This window comes from Chrysemys picta, chromosome 1 (genome assembly GCF_011386835.1).
Source record: "Chrysemys picta bellii isolate R12L10 chromosome 1, ASM1138683v2, whole genome shotgun sequence".
NCBI classification, from domain to species: domain Eukaryota; kingdom Metazoa; phylum Chordata; order Testudines; family Emydidae; genus Chrysemys; species Chrysemys picta.
The window spans coordinates 115,041,873-115,055,226 of NC_088791.1; the positions used below are offsets into that span (position 1 = coordinate 115,041,873).

General features: G+C 40.4%; 1 protein-coding gene across 21 annotated transcripts in view; it reads right to left on the minus strand.

Moving 5' to 3' along the window:
• EPS8 (EGFR pathway substrate 8, signaling adaptor) overlaps positions 1–13,354 on the minus strand; it is a 199,669-nt gene that overhangs the window by 23,177 nt on the left and 163,138 nt on the right. For 16 of the 21 annotated variants that reach the window (XM_065567473.1, XM_065567446.1, XM_065567453.1 and 13 more), the window contains 3 exons: positions 11,731–11,864; positions 7,975–8,086; positions 5,454–5,597 (listed from right to left, as the gene is read on the minus strand). In XM_065567473.1, coding sequence (XP_065423545.1) covers positions 5,454–5,597; positions 7,975–8,086; positions 11,731–11,864 — 390 coding nt within the window. The remainder of the gene's footprint in view (positions 1–5,453; positions 5,598–7,974; positions 8,087–11,730; positions 11,865–13,354) is intronic. The other 5 variants (XM_065567555.1, XM_024101992.3, XM_065567562.1 and 2 more) reach the window with 1 other exon arrangement.

Consider the following 13,354-nt stretch of genomic DNA (forward strand, 5'->3'; position numbering starts at 1 on the left):
CAGGGCTCCTACCCAGCAATTACTTCTCTCTACCTCAGCTCCTCTGTTACCCCTGACCTCCCCCAAGCCATTGCACTGCTTCTGTGGGGTGCAAAAATGCATTCTGTATTGTAGTTTAAATAAATTATTACTCAAAATTCTGTATTGATATGTCTAATAAGGAATCTATTTGACAAAAAACATTTCCTGAATCTTTTTTGTTGTCTTATTGTTACAGATATACTTGTTCGCAGGTATCTTTGAATTATTTTGGTAATTTATTTCAACTGGTGTGATTATATTGTGTTGTTTTGATAAATAATATATGCAGAATTTTAAAATATTGTCCACAGAATTTTTAATTTTTTGGCACAGAATTCCCCCAGGAGTAATAGCTGCAATATAGGAGAAGTGAAAGCATCTACCTGATATACAGCACATTCTAACTGATTTCTAACTGACAAAGTCTGATAAATGCTTTGCAATGCTTCGGAATTGCAAATGGCATAAAATGTGTAATTGTCAACATTAAATTCCTTGAAGATCCTGGGGGTATTTCCAGTGTGAACCACTGATCCTACACATGTACCTTTGGTAAATTTTATCATTGCTTTATTCTAGGTCATTTATCAAGATATTAAACAACACCATATCCAACAACAGCCCTTGAGGAATCCCAGTGGATTTCTGAGTTCAACTGTACTACACAATCAATTAGAGCTGGGCACATTTTTTTGGCTGAAACTTTTTTTGGGGGGTGAGAAGTGAAGATTCAGTAATACTGAAACGGGAGATCACAGTCAAGCTGGAAAGGCATATTGAGTGTGGTCCCGCAGGGATTGGTCCTGGTCCGGTTCTGTTCAATAGCTTCACCAATGATTTAGATAATGGCAAAGAGAGTACACTTATAAAGTTTGAGGACAATACTAAGCTGGGAGGGGTTGGGTGCTTAGGAGGACAGGATTAAAATGCACAATTATTGTATCTACTATATTTCCACTGGAAATATTACTAAAAGAAGGGAAATGATTAGATTGCTTGGCAAATTATTAATATGCATAATGTATTATTTATCTGACAGTCAAAATATCTTTGCTGCTCCACAGTAACAAAGGCAGATTAAATAGCTAAAATCGTAAGAGGCTATGACAACAAGGAAGTCATATTAGCATAAAATCCATACACAAGCATCAGTGTGCCATACTAAAGATCTAACGAAAATGTTACTATTTTAGTATTTTGAATGTCTTTGTTTAGTAGTTTGAAATTCCACAGTTCATACTAGACCAGAGGGGAGAGCATTCCACAGCCCTTGGGCTGCAGAGGTAGACTGGGCTAGTGGCTCGCCTATCTTGTAAGTCTGCTGCATCAATCACCATCTCCAAAGGCACCAAGGACTCACTGTCAGGTAACTATCTTGGACCAGGCCAAGAAGAGGTTTAAGAGTTCAATCCAAAATCTAATTCAATGTGTACCGACAGAGGTCACCAGCAGAGCAAACAGCTGCAGATACGCAAAAGTCTCTCTCTTGCATATATTAAAATAATTAAGTGCAATCATTAATGCCCTAGTTCAGGGATGGGCAATCTATGGCTCCAGAGATGCATGTGGCCAGCTGTTTTCTGAGGGGGTGCAAGGTACAGGCTCTGGCCAGGAGGCGCTTACCACAGGTGGCTCCCGGCCAGTGGCACAGCAGGACTCTGGCCCCATGCCACTCCCGGAAGCGGCTGGCTGCTGGCATGTCTCTGCGCGCCCCTTGGGAGAAGGAGGGCAGCAGGTCTCCGTGCGTTGCCTGCGCCCGCAAGCACCACCCCCATAGCTCCCATTGGCCGGGAACCAATGTGAGGACATTGCTCAGGGCAGGGGCAGCGCTCGGAAATCACTCCCCGCCTGCCAGGGCCACGCAGAGACGAGCCAGCAGCCAGCCGCTTCCGGAACCAGTGTGGGGCCACAGCATGCAGCCTCCCTGAGCCCTGCTGCGCTGCCAGCTGGGAGCTGCCTGTGGTAAGTGCCTCCCAGTCAGAGCCTGCACCTCACACCCCTTCCCGCACCTCAAACCCCTGCCCCAGGTCAGAACCCCCTCCTGCACCCAAACTCTCTCACAGACCCCACACCCCCTCCTGTTTATATTCAAATAGCAGAAGTCACATTAGAAGTATTGGTGAGTAGTAACAACTTTAATATGCTCAATTATTATTAGTTGATAAATTCTCACTCTACAAGTAGCTTTGCGTGTGATGGTCAAAGACAAAAACAAAAAAAATGGCTCTTCTTTGAAAGGTTGCCGACCCCTGCCCTACCTGTTCACCTCCCCAAGAGAGGGCTTACATCTGGAGAAAAATCATACGAAAAATGAGTCTGACAGTTTCAATGGGGCCTTAATGCCTTAGCACCAGGAAGTGGATTTTCCCTGCTGTCACGTATGCTTTGCAGACCACCAGGGGCACATTAAATGAACGGACAAATAACTAACTAAATCAAGCAACAGAGGGTCCTTGCATCTGAAGAAGTGAGGTTCTTACCCACGAAAGCTTATGCTCCCAGTACTTCTGTTAGTCTCAAAGGTGCCACAGGACCCTCTGTTGCTTTTTACAGATTCAGACTAACACGGCTACCCCTCTGATACTTAACTAAATCAAAAATGCCCACAGCATTCGTCACAACTGACAGGCCCCATGCATGCCAGTGCTGAAGCAGAAGTTGTGTTTGAAAGCATGGAGAAGCCTGCTCAGCACTTGGGTGCATTGGAACTGGTTGTACCATTCACATTCAGAGGAGAAAAAAGACGGTTATGGCGGCAGTCTGGGACTCAGGAGGTCCAGGTTCAATTCCGTGCTCTCTCAAAGACTTCCTGGGGGATCTTTAGCAAGTCACTTAATCTCTCTGTGCCTCATCTCTCCCTCAGTAAAATGGGGATAATAGCACTTCCCTACTTCACAGATTGAAGTGAGGCTAAACATGTTAAAAACAGTGAGGTGCACAGATGCTATGTTAATATGGGCCATAGTAATACCTGAGAGAAAAGACTCAGGAGCACTTACGTTTATAATCCTCAACAGGAAATAGAAGGTGACATTAGTAACTAGTACCTGGGTTTGTAAAGACCTTCCTCATTCATGACTATAAATCTAGGCAACGGTTTGTGATGCACTGAATCTCAGGTGATTTTTTTAGATAACATCATAAATTATAGTACTGCCAAATGTAATTTGCCTCAGAGAGCAAACATTAGGATGATGACTATTTAGTGATTATTTTAAAATGATCAAACAACAATAATGAGCAAAGTACAGCCTGCAGCTGCCTGGGGGATGCTTTCTTTATGCATTATTTCCTATACTGTTTCTTTTTTATTTTTAGTATGTACAGATGTATAGGACTTATCTGGCATTGGCCACTGTCAGAAGACAGGATACTCTGCTAGATGGACCTTTAGTCTGACCCAGTATGGCCGTTCTTATGTTTCAAATATAGGTTCTTTCTTTTGGGTTACATAGCCACCAGCTGCACTGACAAATCAAGCAACAGGATGAAGATAAGGAATGGAACAGTTAGGGTGAATAAAAGAAAATTCCCTGCGAGATCTACAATAGCTTCATAAGGGAAGTGGTGCATTTGGATTATTTCAAACTGGACAAAGCAGAAGTACAATGAACTGCTGGGAATAATCCACAACGGTAAGGGGGTGGGAGGACTATGGCATTAAAGGTCATTATTACCCATTTCTAATTTCCATGATTCTGTGAAATTAGTGTAAACATGGACTTCTATTTTTTTATGTTGTTTCATTATTTCATGAAATCCTCCAAAATCTGGACTAAATCATGCAAAACATTTTAAGAACTTCTACTCAAAAATGTCCCAACAAGACCTGCTTAATTTCTTTTGGTAAGTAGTTCCAAAACAAACTGAAAACACATGCACTTGAGTAAGAAAAAAAACACAACAGATCTTTAAACAGAGTTTGCAAAACACTACAAATACATGCTTCATTTCACACACAGAAGAAAACAGAATTTATTCAGAGGAAGAGCTCAAATGTTACTGGAAAACAACTAGTGAGAGGAAAACTTCATAAAAGACCTGATTCAAAGTCCAATGAGCTCAATGGAAAGACTCCAGTTGACTTATATGGACTACTGATCAGGCCCAAGTTCAAGTAAGTGCTCAAACTTTTGGATACTTATCCCAAAGTACTTTATCTGAACTGATTGGGTTTTCAATACTAGCCTGGAAATATTACGAGACTAGTTTCACAAGACATGCTCAGGTATTCCTAGTCAGGCCAGAAAAGGCTGCACCTTCTTTTGTGTGATGTATATGGACAGCACCTAGCAGTAGAGCCTTGATTAGGACCTCTAAATGCCTCTGCAATACCAACACTAAACAATAATAGATGAGCATTTCTATTTCGAACTGGAAACTAGAAATGCAGGGGTACAAGGAAATGAATGATGGGGAACCAGGTTAACCACAGAAAGTTTCAGTTGAAGTTTGGTTTGCATTTTGGATGAAAGTTTGGTTCAGGTGCAGGGTTGGAAATTCTGCTTTATCTTAACTGGCTTGCCATCTCTAGAACCAGCACAGTAGAAAGAAAAAACAAGCTCTCAAAAAACACGATATCTCCAGCTAAATGAGAGCCGTTGGCCTGTTACGACAGTGTAAAAAAATGTCTTTGGCCCTTCTCCTGCAAATCCTTATTCATATATGAGTAATTATATGGATGTAAAGAACCCTTGTAATTTACCATTGCAGTATCAGTTGTGCTCCGTGTATATAACGAGCAGATAAAATACTTCAACATACCATTATGTAAAAGAAAAACAAAATTAGGCCAAAAGCTTAGAGACAAGCATCAGCGCACATTTTTCTGTTGGTGCTCTGGGGCTATCGTTGAGAAAGAATTGCTCCATAAATTCAAACAGGAAACACATGATTCTATGGCACCCACAGAACCACACACAGGTCTATACCTATTCGCTTATAAACGCCAAAACTGCGAGAATTAGATATTACAGACTAATAGATATACATACAACACGCAAAAAGGACAGAAACTAAAGGCTATACTAAAATTCACTCTCTGAGAAGGAATTAAGTTAACCCTACCTTAAATAATTCAAACTCCTTCTTTGGCATCAACAGCTATCAACATATGAAAGGTATTTGCAATTAAAATAAATGTACAACATACATATTAGGTTACAAATATTTGATGTCTGTCAATCAGAAAACAGAAACAGAAGATTCAAAGGAAAAGATTTGACCTATTATAAATTCTGTCAATTTTATTTTTATTTTAGACTCTACATAACAGAGAAATAAAATTCAACTTATATACAGCAACAGGAATTTCGAGGTTGCAGTAGAATTTACAGATTTCTGTTGTTGTTCCAAGTCCTGCTTTGAACCACCTTACCCTACTCCATCATTAAAAATATAAATGGATTTTTTTTCTAAGGAACAAAGGATACCTGTATGGTGTGACTGTATGCAGGTTCAGAATGTCCTAAACCAGGTTCCTGAGGTCGCAGTGGATCCAAGATGTTGTTTGGCACAAACCCTGCAAGGCCACTTTTATTTTGAACTTTCCACCATTGTTTTCTGTCATCGAGGATCTGAAATCATTTGATACAACGATAAGTCAAGTTAAAAGATTGAATGACATTTATATCAGGCTTGTTTTGAGGCTTGCGCCGCAACACTTAAAGCAAAGCCCTGTCGTTGCCAGGATCTGGTCCAGCAACTGTCAATTGTTCAGTCAGATTTAGTTCCTCCTTTGCTCCCTCCCCACTTTCCATGATCCCTATTTCCTGTATTATATTGACTGCAATCACTGGGGGGAGGGCAAAAATTTTCTACTGCCGTCTCAAATTGTGTCCGTCTCAGGTCAACCTCATTCACGACATTAAAAAAATTAACCTGTACACCAGATTTTGTTTAGGACAGAACATCATGGAGGTGTGCAAACTGTTTGGTGACCTCTACACTGACATCATAAGAACTAACCTAACCAAACCAAATCTTAGATGCATCCCAGTCAACAGACAGGGAGTGGCCCAAACGTAGAGTAGCGAACAAACATTATCTGAAATCTTCCCAGTTAGCGGATTCATTAATATAGAAATATTTTGTTTACTGCTTCTAGACAGTCCGTGTCTCTAATTCATATGCCTGACCAGTAATCATACAAGAAAAAGGACACTGAAGGTTTTTTTTAATCTTGTCTATAATTGATCTTTAAGATTTAATAGAGGGCAAGTGCATTTTTAATGTAATTCACTTGCTTCCTCCAGTTCACCCACTCATTCTGAGCTAACTAGAAGACTTTTTTGTCTCCTTTTTGGTTTTATTTGGGTGTGTAGTGATTGTATTTATGGAACGTTGGGCGCTGGGTAATTGGAGATTTCTGGTGGCCGGTATGGGAACTTACTGTATTATGCTGCCTTTTATTAATTAAGTTAAGCTTGAGATATATTATCCCTCATGCTCAATTCAGCTAAAGAATTATTCTAATCTCCACAGGAGGCAACAAATAGGACTTCCCACCAGTACAGAAATCAAATGCTTCCAACACAGTCAATAGCTGAGAACACTTTAGAAATACAAATGATTGATTATAGTGCCAAGACACAGCTCTTATTGATGCCTCAAAGGAACCATTTTAGACCCCCCCCTTTGTATCATCATAATTAATATTTAAATTTAGTAGCATTTAGAGGCTTAACTCAGGTGCCAATGTAGCTGGCACTGTACTTACAGATATAAATACACAGTTCCTCCCACAGAGACCTTATAGCCTAACCAATGATCTATGAAGGCAGGAGGGAGAAGGACATAAATAAAAAAAGAATATATTTGATTAACTACAATTTTTTTTTAATTATATATTATGAAGTACCAACCATCTCTTTCTGTCCCTCAGTAGCTGCGGCTATACTTGAAGCTAGAGGTGTGATTCCCAGCTTGAATGGACATACTCATGCTAGCTCTCGCTGAGCTCGTGTGCGAACAACAGTAGCGTAGCCACAGCAGCACAGGCATCCTCAAGTAGTGGCATGGGCTCGCTGTCCTAAGTACCGGTAGGTTTGTACTTGGGTGGCTAGCCCATGCTGTTGCTCGCTGCTGCCCATGCTACTGGGACTACACTACTATTTGTGAGCTCGCACATGTAGGTCTACTCGAACTGGGAATCACACACCCCAGCTCCAAGTGTAGACATAGCCCATAAGGGCTTGGTTTCTTTGAGGCACTTAGCAGAGGTGGGATGTGGAAGAGAAAAAAAGAGTAGTGATCTTACAGATCAGTTCAGATGGGGCATTCCCCATGTAAGGGGCATAGTGGAAGTAAGCAGAGAGATATGTGTGAGAAGATGACACACCCTTAAAGGTGAATGTATGCATTCTAAACTGCTGGCCAAGGATATTAATAACCCAAGGGTATCATGACATTTTGGGAAGGTAAATAGTTGGGGAGACAGCATTGCTCCAAGAATAGGGAACTGGGCTGGTAGTCAGAGGACCCAGATCTGACTCTGCCACTGCTATGCGAGAACTGAGGCAAGAACTTTATCTCTCTGTGCCTTTGTTTCTTCTTTCCCCCCCTTTTGCCTGGCTTGTCTATTTAAATTGTAATCTCTCCAAGGGAGAGACTGTCCCTTGCTATGTGTATGAACAATGACTGGAAGGATGGGGTCTCTAGGCTCTCTTGTTATACAAAGATTAGTAGTATTAAAATTCATATTGCAGAAGGCTATGAAATCCCAACCAACTATTAAAGAAGATGAGGTCTATAGCAACAAGTGATAGGTCAGCATGGAATCCCCATGCATCTTGGCTAAGATACAAGACAAAATAATTGAACTTTCCATATTCCTACAGAAGAGTTCAGACTAGCGTGTCAGGAGTCAACACCCAAAACATTCACATTGCCCACAGAGAGGACGCCATCAGTTCTGGGAAGTATTAGAAATTTCATTTCTGTGTACTACATTACCTCTAAAATATCATCCTTCAAGACAGAAAGTTCACTGTGGTTTCTTGCCACAAAGTCATACTTGGATTTGGCATATCTCTTGGGCTGTGCCTTACTGTGTGCTTCATAATTTCTACAAAGCAAACAACCCAACCATTATTCTGCTAGACTTTCAAGAGAAGCAAGCAATTTAAAAAATAAAACATTTAAGCAAGCTGTATCCTGCTAATCTATTTTAGGGCACTTCATTGCCATAGAATTTACCAATGCACAGTATAAATCACCCATTACAACATTAAAGAGCCAGCAAAAGACAAAAAGTATTAATTGAGTTTCATAGACCTCAAGAGTTGGTAACAATGGTTAGCTCAAAACTTGCAGTAAGTACTGTAATAATTTAGAGATTAGCAGATGTCATTGCATTAAGGTAAATCAAAAGCATGCATCAGATTTATAGCTGTATTCCTGTAAAGGATCATACTGGATTTAATAGTCTTGTGTAATAAAGCAAACTGATATATTGTGAAAGGTTTACAATTTGTAGTAATTTACAAAGCATCTTACATGCTTAAAGAGAGATTGCACTCTCTAGAGTGTGTCACAATTTACATTTCAAATCAATTGTTTGTAATTTCTCAATGACTGCATACAGAATGAATGATTTTCAGCATTAAATCCAATCAAACTAAATTGCCAATGTCAAAAATATTTGTCCACCACAGGTAAATTTGTCCATAAGGTTCTACGTAAACTAATAGCCCAGAGTCATTACCTCAAGCGAGAATTAAAAATGACTTATGAGCAGTTAAAAGGTAAGGTTCATATAAAACTTATTGAGATGAAGAATACAGAGTACAGCACTCTCGTTCCACGAGGAAAGATCTGTTCAGATTCCTTTTGGAAAGTGAGCTAGTGGGTTCTCAGATGTACAACCAAGTCTTTGAGGTCAAAAGCCCCCGCACTCTCCCCAAAAAGCTTCTAAAAGAAACAAAAGCAATATGCACCTAACGCAAATGACATGCACATCAAAACCATGTAGAAGAGTTCATGAACTAGTGGATAATGTAAACAGTAAACAAATAATGACTTTGAAATGCTGGACATAACGTCACACCATGGAGAGGTGAATGAATTTTTGCTGTTGGCGGTTCACTGATTGTAACTACTGATCCCAAGTACGTCCTTGAGTACTCCAGTAGTTACCTAGCTATTTTTGGCTGTGGAGAACTGTCTCACTTTACTTGAAGAGCAGAACAAAGGCATAGTCATATTTAGATTGTAAATCTATATATAGGTTTGAAAAAAAAACAATACATTGAAAGCGATTAGCACATGTAAGGGAGCAAAGGAAAACATGATATGAACAATGTTCATACCCATAACCATAATTTAGTCATTACAATGTCAAAAGAGAGGATAGCAATCCCAGTTTTGCCTATTTTGTACTCACTTTTAAACCCCCTTATTGGTTTACACAGTTTCTGATTGCCTTCTGCCATTTCAATGCATGACTAATGCTCTCCTGATGGTCCTTACACATTTTTGTGCTGCCTTTTCAAACTCATCCCACTGTCTGCAGTTTCTAACCCTCGCTCCAATTACTCTCCCAATAGAAAAAAAAAATCCAGGTCGGATTTTCAAAAGCTTTCAGTACAGCTTTAACTCTGCTCCTGTTGAAACCAGTGGTAAATTTCCTAGAGCAGAGAGAGGCCAGTGGCAATCCCACCTTTAAATCTCCCAGTCTATTTATGCTTGATTATTCTGTGAAACCTGCCCACTGCACATGCACCTTCACTGCTGCTCCACCACATTACCAATTAGATACAATGTAGTTATAATCAACTCTCATTTTCCTGTGTTGGCTGCAACTGGTTGCTAGGCTTTCTGAGACACTATGTTACAAATATTGGTGCAAAAAAGGCAGCTTATTTTTTGCACCAACATTTGTAACACAGTATCCCAGAAAGCACAATCAAGCACAAGTAGCCTGGGAGGCTCCTGGAGCTGGATTTATATGTATGCTGAAACACCACACAACTTCATTAGAAAGCATATACACTAGTCCTCCTGTTGCAGAGTGATGATGTAAACCATGCATCCCAGGTGTCCATTACTGATACACTGTGAGATCAAAAGTCAACTGCCTTCCACCACCCAAGAAGTGTGTGTCGGTAGCCTCCCATTGCACACACTATCCCGTTAGTGAATGGCTCATTCAATTTAAGCGTCCTTCTCCCTTTTCAGAGTAGCAGCCGTGTTAGTCTGTATCCGCAAAAAGAACAGGAGTACTTGTGGCACCTTAGAGACTAACAAATTTATTAGAGCATAAGCTTTCGTGGGCTACAGCATCCGAATGAAGTGGGCTGTAGCCCACGAAAGCTTATGCTCTAATAAATTTGTTAGTCTCCAAAGTGCCACAAGTACTCCTGTTCTTCTCCCTTTCTCTCTCTTTTCTTCTTTTTTTTTTTTTTTAAATAAGGGATTACATGGAACCCTTCTTTGTCAAAGAAGTTTATAGCAGCAGTTTGTGGTCCAGCAGCCACTATCAACTCACCTTCCATTACAAAAACTAACTTTGGAGTGTTGAAAAATTACCAATTTAGCTTCTATCACTAAAAAGCGAGTTAAAAGTGGCTGAGGATATGCAACCCTTAACTGAAATGGGCAGTTTGTTTTCTTCTTCTCCAGGCCACCCTTCCCCCTTCCACTTAAGCTCTCCCATCTCTCCACAATTGCTTCAACACAATTTTGAAATCAGCTAGTTAACACAACAGTTATAAGGATTTTGCTGGCCCTCCTCTTTCCCCCTCCCACATAGCTAAGACCTTGTCTACACAGGAGAACGGTATCAAATATATCAGTATAGTTGTACCAGTACAATCCCCCTGTGAGAGCATTTCTATTCTGGAGAAGAGTGACTTTTTTCAGTTTAGCTTAAACCTCTTCCCAAGTAACATGAGCTAAACCAAAAATAATGCACTTTTGTAGAGAAATGAGTGTCTACATTGGACTGATATAACTATATTTGTTTAAATTTACACCTTCACTTCTACCAGTATAACCTTCCCATACAGACACGGCCTAACTGGAGAACCCAACATCACATATCCAAGGTGCTCATTCGGTGGATGCAATCGTAATCTACTCAGACAAAGCTGAAGGGATGGGAAGGGAATGCTCCTTTGTGCAAAAACACTCCCTTACACTGTGCTTGGTCACCACTTGTTACAATTTCAGAGCTGTATGTGTAATTCCACACTGAGCACAGGGAAAAGAAAGATTTGATTCCTATTCTAACCATGGGTGTTAAGAATCAAAACTAGGGGTGGGGCGGGGGAGTAACAAAAAATTCCAAGGAATGGCAAAGCAATTCTTTGTATTTCCAAAAAGAGTAAATGGCATTCTACATTTGGAAACAAACCAGAAATACATTTTGTCAAGTCCGTGTTAAAAGATCCTGTGTTCTGATTCAGTCTGATAATGCTCAGAATTCCACTTCCATTAATTTATTGCTTTTGACAGAAGCACCCATTTAACAGTGTGTACAAAGAGGACTTTAAATGGGCGCTCGTGCAGAGAGTACTCTAAAGGAGCTTTATATAATCAGCACTAAACAGAGCCAAGCCAAGTACTGTATTACAGGGAGGACTGTCTCCTTTTGGAAATGACGCAGTCTGGACATAGAAATAGAAGAATAAACAGAGACACCTCCACCCCAATAGCAATAAATTGGGACAGTTATCCACAGCTCTATACACGATGTCCATTCAATGTTACCTATCTACATGTCGGCTAACAGTTTGTTTAAAGGCAGCAACAGCTGCCCCCTGGTCCAGCAGAGGCCCTCTTTTGTAAACTGTGTTACTGAATGCATACCCATCAGATGGAGGATAGTCTGGGACACTGGGATGCTGGAAGACAGAAAACAAAAGGGATTAACATCATACACAAAGACAGCCGTAGTTATTTAACTGATTACAGCAACATCATCTGACACCTGTAGGTTCTCTGTCAGCATTCACATTCCCTTGTTCTCTGGCATTTGTTATTCTGCCATGAAAATTTAATTATTTGTGCATTTTAATACATGAACAAAGAAATCAGAAGCACGAGAATAAAGAATTGGCATCCTAACTCAACCTATTGCATGAATAGTGCAGCTGATATTCTTCATCAAGACCGTTCTTTGGGGTAAGATCCACATTATCACTTAAACACCCCTACAGCAGCTGAGTTTTATAAACAGTGACTGGATATCTTAACAAAACAAACCACATCAGGCTTAAAGCCTTGTTTCTGGTTGCAGGCATTCTAACTCAGATAAACTACACACAGTGCTGAGTATGTGTATGGAATAAGAGCTACTCAGTAAGATTACCTTATTTTAGGAGTATACAATCTTATTCTCTAAGGCCCCAGTTCTGCCACCCTTACATGGAGTAATACCTTGCTCTGCAAGTATCCTAACAAAGTCATGGAGCTGTGTAGACAGAAAGGGACTACTCAATGGGAGTAGGGGTGGCAGTTTCAGGATTTAAATAAATAATAATTTAATGTGAATGTGTCAAAGCATACAGAAATGTTAAAATCTTTGTTGAAGATTGAAAAGTACATTTGGAGGGCCTAGGAGGTCTTCTTGAATGGCTGCCTCTGCATACAAGCCAATAACCCACTGTACCTGCCGTGACAATATTTTTAATGTTGTTAATATAATTATAGCACCACCCAGTTCCAAAAGTAGAGCTGTAGACTAAGGAGTTAATTTCTGGGGATTATTACATGTAGGCAGTTGAAGCTGCTTATTCTAGGCCTCCCTTCCTCCTGCTATCATCAAAACATAGGGTAAAATAATACGGCACTGATAAAGTAGCAGAGTCTAGTGAACTGAGTACAGACTTGTGAACCAGGAGCTGCCAAAAATCGGAGCCTGGCTCTGATTGTTACTTGTTGTGTGACTTTGGGCAAATCACATACCCTGTCTGTGCTTCAGATAAACGCCTCACAATACCCCTCTGAAGTAGGTAAGTATAATCGTCACCAAAAATAGAAAATGTTGGTAGAGTAACAGCAATATTACAACCTCCTAGAAACACCATCGAGTGCTCCATGGCTTATACACCTCTACCTCGATATAACGCGGTCCTCGGGAACCAAAAAAATCTTACCGTGTTATAGGTGAAGCCGCGTTATATCGAACTTGCTTTGATCCACCGGAGTGCACAGCCCCGCCCGCCCCTGGAGCACTGCTTTACCACATTATATCTGAATTCGTGTTATATCAGGTCACGCTATATCGGGGTAGAGGTGTAGTATGTATGCAAGAAACAACTGGAAAGGAGTAAGTCACCTTAGTTCACACACAAAATTATTTGCATTGTGGTGGCCCCCATGGACTCCAATC